Source organism: Manihot esculenta, chromosome 5 (genome assembly GCF_001659605.2).
Source record: "Manihot esculenta cultivar AM560-2 chromosome 5, M.esculenta_v8, whole genome shotgun sequence".
NCBI classification, from domain to species: Eukaryota; Viridiplantae; Streptophyta; class Magnoliopsida; order Malpighiales; family Euphorbiaceae; genus Manihot; species Manihot esculenta.
Window position 1 is genome coordinate 15,928,868 of NC_035165.2, and position 13,717 is coordinate 15,942,584.

At 28.1% G+C, this 13,717-nt stretch overlaps 1 protein-coding gene across 1 annotated transcript; it reads right to left on the reverse strand.

The window, feature by feature from the left end:
- Positions 1–4,017: 4,017 nt before the first annotated feature.
- LOC110614976 (2-alkenal reductase (NADP(+)-dependent)) lies at positions 4,018–6,242 on the reverse strand. Its single transcript, XM_021756670.2, has 5 exons — positions 5,633–6,242; positions 5,364–5,541; positions 5,078–5,244; positions 4,887–4,969; positions 4,018–4,525 (listed from the first exon to the last, which is right to left on the reverse strand). The coding sequence occupies exons 1-5, from the start codon at positions 5,864–5,866 to the stop codon at positions 4,129–4,131; spliced, it is 1,059 nt and encodes a 352-aa protein (XP_021612362.1). The 5' UTR covers positions 5,867–6,242; the 3' UTR covers positions 4,018–4,128.
- Between the last annotated feature and the right edge of the window lie 7,475 nt (positions 6,243–13,717).

The following is a 13,717-nucleotide window of genomic DNA, read 5'->3' on the forward strand; positions in this document are numbered from 1 at the left end:
ATATATATATAATTCATAAATAAAATTATGCAATAATACATAATCAAATAAAATTAGTATATATAAAAGTGAATTGGAAGGAGAAAATCAATTGCCATATATGATAATTTTAAATTTATTTTTATTTAAAAAACTTTAATTTAATTAGATAATTAATATTAGTGTTTTATCTAAATTAAAATTGTGTTAAATACAATAAATTAGTATTTAACTAAAATGGTTGATAATGTATATTAATAGTTAATTCTATTAAATTATGTTTTTAACATAATCTAAAATAAAATTTAAAAACTAATACAAAATAAAAAAATTGCCTTCAAAAAATTATAAAAGTAGTACTTTTATAGTGATACATACTTGATTTCGTTAACAATAAAATTGTTATTGAAAAAAATTTTATTTATTACTACAACACATTGCTAAGGTTTTTTTTTTCTTTTCATATTTTAAATTTTTATTAATAATTTATAATATTATATAAAAGCAAAAATAAAAAGTACATAATTGGATTAAAAAAATGATATTATTGTAATAAAATATATATTTAAATACTATTTTATTAGTCAAATAGAATTTTAAAAACTATATTATAATTTATTGTTAATTTTTTTAAATGTAATTTAGTACTATGATTTATAAATTGAGAAGTTTGATTTTACCATCCAAGAGCTCAAGAATATTTTTAAAATTTTTTATTTAGAATGAAAGAATTTAATATTTTTTAATTTAAAAAATTTTTATTTTAAAAAAAGTTAAATTTTTGTATGATTTTGGAAGAATTAATTTGAATTCTTTTCTTTCATTAGAGTTTTTAATATAAATGTGAATTATTTGAAATTTTTTTAATATTTCCATTAAAAACTATTTAAGTTTGTAATAAATTTAAAATAATGGTCTCATTCAATTTTTTTTAATTGAAAGAATTGGAAGGTTAAAAAAAATAGCAAAGTAGAGTATAAGAGACGTGCAAAGGAGAAGGAAGCCATTAAAAAGAGAAAAGGTATGGGATTATTTGGTAGGAGAAAGAGATTAGACAATAGATTAGGGTAAGAGATTGCAGTAGGTGAAGGTAAATAAAGAAAAATTTCTGAAAGATGTTAGACTTAGATGAGAATAAGAGTGTTGCATGGTGAGTAAATGGTCACATAGGATAAGAAGGTGGCATCAAAGCTATTGTAATTATATATGCTAAAACTCTAGTATTATTGCCTATATTATCAGTTATAGGCTAGTGAAAAAGTAGTTGCCCACTATTTGGTATCAGAAATGAGAGTTTAAATATTACCAATTTCTCACAAAAATATCTTATTTATTATTTCTTAAATATCAAATAATAAATATGAAACACACAATTATTTGATGATCAAAACATTTTTAATATATATTTGTATGGCGTTATCTTATTCGTTGGTTTGTCTTGATGTGATGTATTTGTCATGTTCTTTGTAAAAGTCTTTGTGTAGCCATTTCATTCCTCTATCTTGACACCTCACAATTTTATCTTGTCACAAGATATGGATACAAGAAATGACCCACTTGTTATCTCATTTTTCTTTTTATTGTCGTCTACGTCATTGAATTTCTTTACTATATATTTAACTGAAGTTATATTTTTCATAGTTTATATACAAGTTATAGTATCTGTAGCAGTAGATAAATAGTTTTTTTTATTATTCTAATTATCTCGAAATTAAAAATAAAGATATATAAAAAAACAAATTATTCTAATTATCTCGAAATTTAATTTAATATATTAAAAATAATTTTTACCGATATGAACTATCTTTTTTATAATTTTTTTTATTATATAAAAAATTAATTGTGTAATTATTTAATTATCCTATTTTTTCTAAAAAAATAAGATTAATATTACTAAATTTATTGATTTTGATATATATCAAAATTTTACTTTATTATCTTATAATTATCATCTTATAAATTTAAATTTTTTATTTTATAATTTAATATTATAATTATTATTTTAATATTTTAAATAAATATAAAATTATCATTATCATTTACACTTTATTATTCTTATAATCAATGTTTTAAATTAAAATACTTATTTATTAATTTAATATTATCAAATTAAATTTCATTTTCAAAATCTTATTTCAAAATATCTATTTCACTATTTACATATATTTTAAAATTAAAATAATTATTTACTAATTTTAAATTAATTTAGATAATAAAATTATTATTTACTTTAAATTGTCAATATAATGGTTTATAACAACTTATTATTTTATAACATAATATTATTAAATTTATTCATATTTTATAATTAGTAATACATGCATATAATTAATTTTAAAAAAATATTAAAAGTAATAATTTATTTATTTGTTATAATTTTGAGTTAATTTTTTATTATTTTTTAGAATTATCAATATTTAAATGTGTTGTTTTGATAATTTTATATCAACATTTTATTTTTTTACTCATAATTTACATATTTATTTAATTAATTTAAATAAATTGAGATAATAAAAAATTATTGTTCACTTTAAAATTTAAATATAATTATAAATAATTAAAGTAACAACTTATTATATGATAATTTTACACAATTAAAATTATTAATTTTTTATAATTATATAAAGAAGTTTTTAGATTATATTAAATTTGTTAGATTTTTTTTTTATATATGGTTGATAGTTGATTCTTAAAATTATTATAATCAGTTTAATTATTATCTTATAATTTTAATTTTATAAATTTAGACTTATTATTTAATAATTTAATATTACTATAATTATTTTAATATTTTAATATTCTGAATTAAAAATTAATTTATCATTATCTAAATTATATTATTATTTATTATCCTATAATTTCTAATACTAAAATTTAAATTTTTTTATTATTTAGTATATCTTAAAATTCACATACTTAATTATCAATTTTAAATTAATTTTGATAATAAAAAATATTTTTACTTTAAAAATAAAATATAATTGTTATAATTAAAACACCAACACATTATTTAATAGTTTTATATTATCAAAAATATTATTTTTATATTTTTATAATTAATTAATATTTAATATAATTATTAATAATTAGAAGAACCACTTATTATCAAATAATTTAATATTAATAAAATTTTTATTTTATATTATTTTTCATAATGATTAAATATTTAAATATAAATTTAATAATGCACGATATATGATAGTTATTTTAATATTTTTAATTAATATTTAAACTTATTATTTTAATAATCTTACCTAAAAAATTAAATTAAATATTACCAAAATTATTAATTTTTAATAATTATCCTATATAATTATCAAATAAAATTACTTAAACTAATAAATAAAAAATTTAAACATACATTAATTTTAAATGATAAATATCTAAAATTATTTTAAGAAATTATTTAAGTAATAAAATAATTATCTACTCTAAAATTTGAAATCCAATTGTAAATAGTTAAATAATATAAAAATAAAAATAATAATCCTATTATTTCCTTTCGTTCCACTTTTATATATAATATAAATAATTGAAGGGTTTGATTTTATAAAATATAAAAATATTTTAATTGAACATTTTAAAATAATATTAAGTTGATGAATCTTTAAAGTTTAAGGATCTAATAATAATTTACCCCTAAATAAAATGTTTTAAACTTTTTAAAGCCTAACTATCATGGATAGAATCGTATGGAGTTTGAGACTTAATTTAGTTGTAAGTATATCTGAATAAATCTAAAAGATCTCATATTTTATTTTTTCAATCTTCAATTTCTAATTCCCAAATTCTCACTCCAATTCAGAAAAAGAAAAAAAAGCATAGCTGTCAAGGATAGAATCGTATGAAGTTGGAGACAGGGGAAAAAAGCTTTTAAGATTGGAAAGAGACAAGATCGACATCAAAATAGAATGAGGCCATTGGAGTGGATATGATAGATGTACAACTATTAATTTTTTTTTAAAAAAATTTAAAATAGAGTTAAAGTATTAAAAATTTTAAGACATGACAGTAATTCTCCATTTTAATTAAAGATTATTGCTGCAAATAATCCACTTGAAAAACTATCATTGCAATTAAGATAATGGTTACAGGCACCAAGATAATTGAATTTGTTTTTCTTATTGTTTTCTCCTTTCGAAACCAACTTCAAATATGAGCATCAATGAGACAATCTGCTAATTGAACCATCTTCTTCCCAACATTATGACCTCTAAAAAGTCCAATTAAAGAAGAAGGAATGATTTCAACACCAGTTGAGATATCTTCAAGTATGTGCATCTTGCTGGCCTGGAGATAATCACAAGTTGTTGAAATGAAATCAGAATAAACATTCAAGAAATCAGAAGCTAAAAACCCTTGGATTTTGATCCTCCTATATATAATATCTATCATATCAGGTGCAGCTTTTCTTCCACGGTCTGTGTACTCAGAGATCACCCCACAAACAGCTACTCTGCCAAACACATTCATGTTAGCTATTGCTGCCTCTTGCATTTCTGCCCCAACATTGTCAAAATATATATCAATCCCATCTGGGAAGTACCTGTAAAATCATATGCAAGCATCAGAATTGCCACAGGTGAATTTAATTTGCTTTCCCAAGGTGTTAACATGTTTTAAATTTTACTTTATCCGTTTCATAATTTTTATTTATTTTACTTTTTCTATATATTAAAAAAATTAATATTTTTTATTAACTTTCGCATATTAAAAGATATTAAATTTTATTAAATTATATTTTGAATACAATTAATGAGATGGTTTAAAATTAAAATAAAATTAAATAGTATTATAATAATTTATTTATTTATTACTTTAATATAAAATAAAAAAATGAAAATTAATTTTGAAATAAAAAAAATTAACACAAATTATGAGATGGAGAGGGAGTACCAAGTACTTACTTCTTGAGAGTTGCCTTCAAATCTGTTTGTTCTTTATAGTTGAATGCATCATCAAACCCAAGGTTCTCTTTCAGGAGTTGTACCTGTTTGACACTAAAATTAAGAAATGCATTTTCCGGGAAATACCAATTTAGATGCGGTAAGTATTTTGACACTATTTTTTTCCTGATTTGTATTTCTTTGTATTAGACCTTTTCTTTGCTTCCGGTGGAGCCAACAACATAGCAACCGAACAGCTTTGCATACTGTCCGACCAAATTCCCAACCGATCCAGAAGCAGCAGACACAAACACCTTCTCCCCCTTCTTGGGTTTACATACTTCGAAAAACCCAGCATAGGCTGTCAGACCGCTCAATCCTGCAACAGCAAAACCAAAGAATTTCCAGTGGCACAGCTTTTTGGCTTTTATTATATTAATATTTCATGAAAAAGCAAGCTCAACTACCAAGCTCCGAAATAAAAATTTAAGTTAATACCTAGAATTCCAAGATGGTGTGACAATGGAAATCCCATAGGATCCAATTTCCTTAGCATGCCCCCTGGTTTCATGACACTATATTCCCCCCATGTAATGAACCCTACAACCAAGTCATCTTTCTGGAATTCAGGATTCCCAGAAACCAAAACTTTTCCTACTCCATAAGCATCAATAGCCTGCATGCCCATGAAAATCAACCCAAATCACTTGCCAGATGATCAGCAAAAGATACATCGTAATATTCAATCATCAGGAGTCGGGATTTACCTGGCCTGGATTAATCGCAGCTGCTAATGTGCAGTACATTTGCGATGAGCTCTGACTCTTCATGCGGTTTAGCTGGTAAGGATCTATGGATACAAAGAGATTTTTCACTATAACGTCATTTGAACCTGAGTCCAGCAACAGGGAAATGGACTCTGATTTGAGCTCAAAGTCACTCTCTTTTGGTGAACCATCTATATGAGCCTTGATTACTACGTAGCTGTTGCTCACTTCCATTGTTGTTGCTCTCCCCTGTCAATGATTCAGATTTATAAAGAAGCAGCAGGACAGGAAATGGTATGTGCTTCAGCTTTTCTCAGGTAGTTTGAGTGCCATAATTTGTACAACTACTGCTGCAGAGAGCAATATTCCATGGAATGACAAAAGCGGAAGAAAAAAAAAAATTTTTGAAAACACTTTTGCGCCGTGGAGATTCTAACATCATAAAATGAGAAAGCAGAAACATAACTGAAGCACGTCCTGAATTGAATGTCCTACTTGATCATTTATTGCTAAACTCGAGAATAGATTAAAAAATGAAAGAGAGAAAATGGAGAGAGGAAATACAGAGTAGAAAAAGAGGAAGCTTTGCTGTGGAACTGTCAATATCATCTCCATTCCATCAGCCTTTAATTTATACAAAAATAGAGGATAATGTTACAAGTACACTAAACTACTGTCCTACCAACTTAACCACAATCAGCTATGCTTTACAAAAATTGACACTGGCATCTAAACCTTAAGATATGGAATTCCATAAATTTTAAACAACTACAGGCTGAAAATCAAAAAATTACAGCAACAATTAAGACCAAAAACACATTGAAGTTTCAATACTCCTTGAGTTTTATCAACCATTTTAGTTAAATACTAATATAGGTGTTTAACAATTTTAATTGAAATAACACATCAATATAATTATGTAATTAAATTAAGAATTTTCAAATAAAAATAAATTTGAAATCATATATAAGTAAGGCTATTTTTGAAAAAAACTAATTTTCCTCCTTCCTACTTTTATATATATTAATTTTATTCGATGTGTCATACATTTTTTATACTCGGGAATTTATATATATATGAATATATTATTTCAATAATATTTTAAATATTTATCTAATACTTGAACATATTATTTTAATTATTCCTATTTTAAAATTAATCTAGTTATATTTAAATTAACCCGGTATTTTTAGATTTTATTAACAAATTCTAAAATTAATTTAATAAATAAAAATTATTATTTAATTTATATCTTTGTTTAAAAAATATAATCTTATTATATTTTTATATATATCTTAATATTTTCCTAACTTACTATAAAAATTAAAATAAATAATAAAATTATCAACTACTTAAATAACTAAATACTATTATAAATAATTTTAAAGTTTAAAAATATTAAGGATAATCCCATTATTCTTTTTCTTTCCGCATGCACATTATTTTTATTCGCTTTATTTATTTAAAAAAAAAATAAAAAGGTGCCATGTAGTTTAGCTGATTTTCACTTCAATGTTAACTCTGCGACAAAGTGGTACCCTATATTAACGCGCCGTTAGTAAATGATAACTTTTTGGCAAACGGTGTTAAATAGTAGTTGGTGTGGTACATAATAAACTTACGTGGCAAATATGTGTCAATATTTTTTTTAAATAATAAAAAAAGTTATTACCTAAAATTTTCCTCTATAGTATTTAGAGAAAAACTTTTCCAATTTTGTATTTTTCTTTCTAACACTAATTCATATTTTCTCCCAAATTGAAGAAAGATTTATATGTGCTCAAGGAACTACATTCTTCATCAATGTAATATATGTCATTGACGGTTGGAGTTGAAAGTTAGAAGACGTGATTTAGGTTGAAATTTCTTCAAGTTCAAGCAAGATTGTTGAAGCTCCTTTTCCGTGAACCACAAGGTAGGCAAAATCACTATTTCTTCAAGTTTAGACAGTGAAATTTCAAGTGTGTTTAGAGATTTTAATAAAGAAAATGATATGGAGGAGAATAGGCCATCAGAAGAGGATATAGCTATGTGTTGGTGAAAAACAATAGGCTTAGGATTACTGCAATATGCAAAAATAAATGTGGGTTTAGAGTGCATGCAAATAAGTTAAGAATTGTGATACATTTCAAATTAAAACCTTTAATCCAAAGCACAAGTGTCCAAGAGTTTTCCATAATCATATTGTCAGTTCAAAATACTTAGCTTGGAGATATCTTGAAGATTATAGGAAAATTTCCAATTAGGATGTAAAGGCAATGCAGAAGAAAATACAAAGAGAATTGAGTATAGAGATATCATTATCAAAATATTACAGAGCAAAGAGAAGAGCTAAAGCAAAAATAGATGGAGATGTAAGAGACTAATTTAGAAGGGTTAAAAGGGTCAAAGATTATGCATTGACAGTTATTAAAACAAACCCTAGTAGCTGTGTTAGATGATGATTTGCAAAACTCACAACTTTTTCATATTAAATAACATGATTTTGCTATGATTTTGATATAAATAATTAATTTTTACTTGGATTTTGATTTTGGACAGACCTTGAGCTGAAAATGAGGAAAGGAACTAAAAGATGCTGTTTTAGAGCTTTTTCTGACTGGAAGGTATATCCTTGCCCAAAGCTGTGATCCAAGCTCGATGAATAGATTGCAGGATTTATGTTTTGACAGTTGTATAGAGTTCAAAATTATTTTAGATAGATGCAAACACAATCAGATCAGGATTATAATAAGAGTCATCATAGGAGTAGTAGATTTATTTTACTTTTTCTTTTAAATTGTGAATCATTATCTTTTTTTTGGGAAAAACCTATATAAAAGCTGCCCTAGAAGTAGAAAAAATCACTCATCATCTCCTCTCTCCTTTTCGGTTCCTCTTTGGTCGAATTCTCCTTCTCCTTCTTCTTTCAGTTTTCTGCAATTTTATTATGACCCTTAGAGGCTAAACACTTTTTCAGCCGAGGTTTAATTAAGTTGTGAGATTTTGTTCTTAATTTCTGTTCATCTCAATTTCTGTTTTTAATTAATTTTTGTTTTGTGAGAAACACCACCCCATTGTTGTTCTTTTAGGAATTCAAGAGACCTATTGAATCTCCTAAGAAGACAACATATTGCTAATTAACCCAAGTAAATACATAATTATTTAATTGGATTAATACAAGTAGCAATTAACATATTCATTTATGTTAAGAAATTAATTGATTTGGTTTAAATAATTCGCTTGTTATTATTGATCAAATTTGGGTTCTTCTTTTCTTAAAGCGGTTAATTGATTAAATTTACATGCTTGATGGAGTTATTAATTAACTAGAAATTAATCTAAGCGCTACGCAGATTAATTTAATCTCAAGAAAAAATTGGTGGGATTCGCTTGTTTGAACACTATAACCAAACAATGAATAGTTGAATGAACCATCTTTTTAAATCAATGATCAACTGCAAACCTATCAACTTTGATTACCTTTCGTTGAGTTTTAATTTGATTATTTATTTCACTATTTTAATTGCATTATTTTATTTCTTCTTTAGTTTATTCTTAAAATCAACTTCTCCAATAGTAACTTTATTCTTCTCTATTTTGTTTCAAACAGTTCTTCTTTTTTCTCACTTTTCATAAAGATTAAACAATTTTAAGGTCTCTGCGGGATTGACACTAATTTACCATATCTACAAAATCTTTTAAATCAAGAAAAGAAAATCAGTTTTAAATTGACGAATTTGACGCCCATCAAATTTTGGTGCCATTGCTGGAGACCTTTAAGAAGTTTATTTTTATTTTTATGACCAGTCTGAAAATAGTAAAATCCAGTTTGGTCCAAAAATCGAGAACATTGTAAAGAGGTTGAGGAAAGCAACCAAGTTGCAAAAACAGGCCAATTCGGGAGCCTCTCAATCGACTGCTCGAACACCTCTTTGTGAGAACACTGAAGACTCCACGTCTTCAAGAGCACCCGAACACACAGTTGTGCCTAATGGAAGAGATGCGATGGTTGCAATTGCTGCTAAAGCGCAACCTCTCTGCATCACATATCCAGTGTTGAACGCACCCCTAGAATTGCGAACAAGTATAATTCATATATTACTAAAATTCCAAGGGTTGGAGAATGAAGACCCACATCACCATTTGAAAGAATTTGCGTAATTTGTTCAAGTATGAGACCATAGGGGATAATTGACGAACAAATCAGATTAGTAGCTTTTCCTTTTACTTTAATTGAATCTTCTAAGCATTAGCTCTACTATTTACCTTCAGGATCAACTACAACTTGGGTGCAAATTAGAAACTTATTTTTAGAAAGATTTTTTTCAATAACTAAAGCTTCATCTGTAAAAGTGGAATCAAACAAAAAATAATATGATCTAGCCACATCTAATGCATTTGAGTAGCTAGGATTGGATCTCTCTATCTCTTCATGCAATTAATAGTTGTTTTGATGCCTAAGGTCCAAGGACGTTCCTTGGCAACTTGTTAATTAGTAATTAATTAGAGGATGTTCCCTAATTGGTTTAATCTTAAGGAGAGACATGGTGGTGAGAAGCGTCTTCCATCTCCATAACTAATCTATTGAATCAATCAAAAGAACATAAGTTTCAGTGATCAATCCCAACAACTGAAGTGGATCCAACACTTCAACTAGACCTTTCTCATATTTGATTTCTCTTTATTTTTACTATTCGCTTCTTTTATTGCTTTTAGAATTAGATCAATTAAATCAATCTCAAAACCTCCCCCATTTTACTTTCAGTTTAATTGTTTTCAATTTATCTCGTTTCAGTTTACTTCTCTTTCAGTTATTTGCTTTCAGTTAATTCTCTTGGTCTTGATAAGAAAGATAGGCAAGTTATGAAACTCTTTATGAATATTGGGAACATTATAAAAAATTGATTGCAAGCTGTCCAAAACATGGAATCACTACAAAACAACTCAACCTTCACTTCTATGAAGGGCTATTGCCATTAGAAAGGAGAATAATTGATACTGCTAGAGGAGGAGTTATTTCTGAAACGGAGCCTGAAGAGGGTTGATAGAGCATATTTTAGTCCATTTTATCTTAATATTATTGATGATTATTTACATGATTTCTGCTTAATTTAGTGCTCTTGATATTATCTTGCAGAAAATGGTGAAAAAGGACATTTTGGAGAAAATACCCTTAAAACTGCCTTAAATGGAGCAAAAGAGAGCAAGCCTGCCAAGTTGAAATCAAGTGAAGCTAAATAAGGAAAGTTCTAAATAAGGAAAGTGGCAAAGAAGGAAAGAACATTCAGTCAAAGCAATTTGAAATTCAAATTTCAAATCTCCAAGTAGCATTTTCCTTATTCAAGAAGCCAAGTCTTAAGTTGCCATAAATGAAGAGCCAAATAAGGAAAGTATTTTGAAATTCAAATCTTCAAGATTCATATTCAAATTTTGAATTTCAAAATCCAGCTTATTAAGGAAGCTAAATCCAAAGATCACATGCTTGCCACCTCATGCCTTGCACATACAAAATTCAAATTGCAAAGGAAGGCTCCACCTTCCTTATTTGTGCATGGGCGGCAAGGATGGTGTGAAGGCAAGTCTTGGGCACCTTGGGCAGCATCTTGAAGACACTAGGGCAGCAAGCAAAGACCAAAGGACCCACTCTTGCACAAGCCACACATGCCACACACCTCTCCCTTCACTTATGCATGGGCGGCAAGACAAGAAGTCCAAGGGCATTTTAGGTAGCCTCCTAAAGATGCATGGACAACAAAGAAACCCTAGACAGCAACTTAAGAACCTTATAAAGTCATCTTTAAGGGCTGTCGCACAAGGAGACATCCATCCCCATCCATCTCTCCCAATCGGCCAAGACAAGGAGCAAGGCTTCTCCACCATTCGGTTCCTCTTCTCTTGTTCTTTCCTTTTATTTTCTGTTTTGTTTCAGCCATGAGTGGCTGAAACCTTTAATTCTAGTTGAAGATTGGTTGAAACTAAGGTTGTTTTATGGATTGTGAGATCTGAACACACATTGTTTGTCTTTTGGTTATTCAATATTCATACAGTTCATGCTTGGTTCTATTATTACTTTGTTATTTTGATCAAATTGGCCACTTGATTCTTGATTGCAAGGTAATTAATTGTTAGTTTGGATAATTTTTAGTCCGTAATTGCTGGAATTATTCAAACATAAGAACACCTGGTGTAACAACTAAGGAATTGTATGATCTAGCAACATCTCATGCGTTTGAGTAGCTAGGATTGGATCTCTCTATTTCTTCATGCAATTGACAATTGTTTTGATGCCTAATGCCCAAGGACGTTCCTTAGCAATTTGTTAATTAGTAATTAATTAGAGGACGTTCCCTCATTGGTTTAATCTGTAACATTCCCAAACCTACAGATCGAAATAGAGCAACTATTAGATTTAAATTGTACCATTCCAAAGTTAGAGTAATTAGCTTCAGAGGAGGTGCTAGCTTGACCTCGAGCTAAATAGGGGAGGTGATAGAACATATTTTAGTCCACTTTATCTTGATATTATTGATGATTATTTACATGATTTCTGCTTAATTTAGTACTCTTGACATTATTTTGCAGAAAATGGTGAAAAAGGACATTTTGGAGAAAATACCCTTAAAACTGCCTTAAATGGAGCAAGGGAGAGCAAGCCTACCAAGTTGGAATCAAGTGAAGCTAAATAAGGAAAGTTCTAAATAAGGAAAGTGGCAAAGAAGGAAAGAACATTCAGCCAAAGCAATTTGAAATTCAAATTTCAAATATCCAAGTAGCCTTTTCCTTATTCATGAAGCCAAGTCTCAAGTTGCCATAAATGAATAGCCAAATAAGGAAAGTATTTTGAAATTCAAATCTTCAAGATTCATATTCAAATTTTGAATTTCAAAATCCAGCTTATCAAGGAAGCCAAATCCAAAGATCACATGCTTGCCACCTCATGACTTGCACATTCAAAATTCAAATTGCAAAAGAGGCTCCACCTTCCTCATTAGTGCATGGGCGGCAAAGATGGGGTGAAGGCAAGTCTTGGGCACCTTGGGCAGCATCTTGAAGACACTAGGGTAGCAAGCAAAGACCAAAAGACCCACTCTTGCACAAGCCACACATGCCACACGCCTCCCTCCTTCACACATGTGCATGGGCGGCAATACTTGAAGACCAAGGGCAATGTGGGCAGCCTCTTAAAAATATGGGCAGCTTCTTGAAACCCTAAGACAGCACCTCAAGACATATATAAACTCTTCAAAAGGCCAGCCACAAATGGGGAGGACATCTTCACCATTCGGCCAAGCAAGGAAGGCGCACCAAGGCTTCTCCTCTCACTTTGGTTCCCCTTTTCCATCTTCTCTTCTTGTTTTTGATTTTTATTTCAGTCATGAATGGCTGAAACTTTTAATTCTAGTTGAAGATTGGTTGAAACTAAGGTTGTTTTATGGATTGTGAGATATGAACATAAACTATTTTTCTTTGATTTGTTCAATATTTATACAATTTGGTGCTTGAATCTATGATTACTTTGTTGTTTTGATCAAATTGGCCACTTGATTCTTGATTGCAAGGTAATTGATTGTTAGCTTGGATAATTTTAGTCCGTAATTGCTGAACTTATTCAAACATAAGAACACTTGGTGTAACAACTAAGGAATTGTATGATCTAGCAACATCTCCATGCGTTTGGGTAGCTAGAATTGGATCTCTCTATTTCTTCATGCAATTGACAATTGTTTTGATGCCTAAGGCCTAAGGATGTTCCTTGGCAATTTGTTAATTAGTAATTGATTAGAGGACGTTCCCTAATTGATTTAATCATAAGGAGAGACATGGTGGTGAGAAGCGTTTTCCATCTCCATAACTAATCTATTGAAACAATCAAGAGAATATAAGTTTCAATGATCAATCCAAACAACCAAGGTGGATCCATCTCTTCAACTAGACCTTTCTCATATTGAATTTCTCTTTTATTTTAATTACTTGCTCTTTTAATTGCTTTCAGTAGTTTGCTAATCAAATCAATCTCAAACCCCCCTTTTTACTTTTATTGCACTTTACTTTTGTTTTGCTTTCAGTTACTTGCTTTCAGTTTCTCATTCAGTTAATTCTCTT

Excerpts from the sequence above, each read along its gene's own strand:
- LOC110614976 (XM_021756670.2), bottom strand. The coding sequence starts at position 5,866 with ATGGAAGTGAGCAACAGCTACGTAGTAATCAAGGCTCATATAGATGGT. Across the intron at positions 5,542-5,632 it reads CTGCGATTAATCCAGGCCAG|GCTATTGATGCTTATGGAGT; the intron begins GTAAATCCCGAC and ends ATGGGCATGCAG. Across the intron at positions 5,245-5,363 it reads ACACCATCTTGGAATTCTAG|GATTGAGCGGTCTGACAGCC; the intron begins GTATTAACTTAA and ends TTGCTGTTGCAG.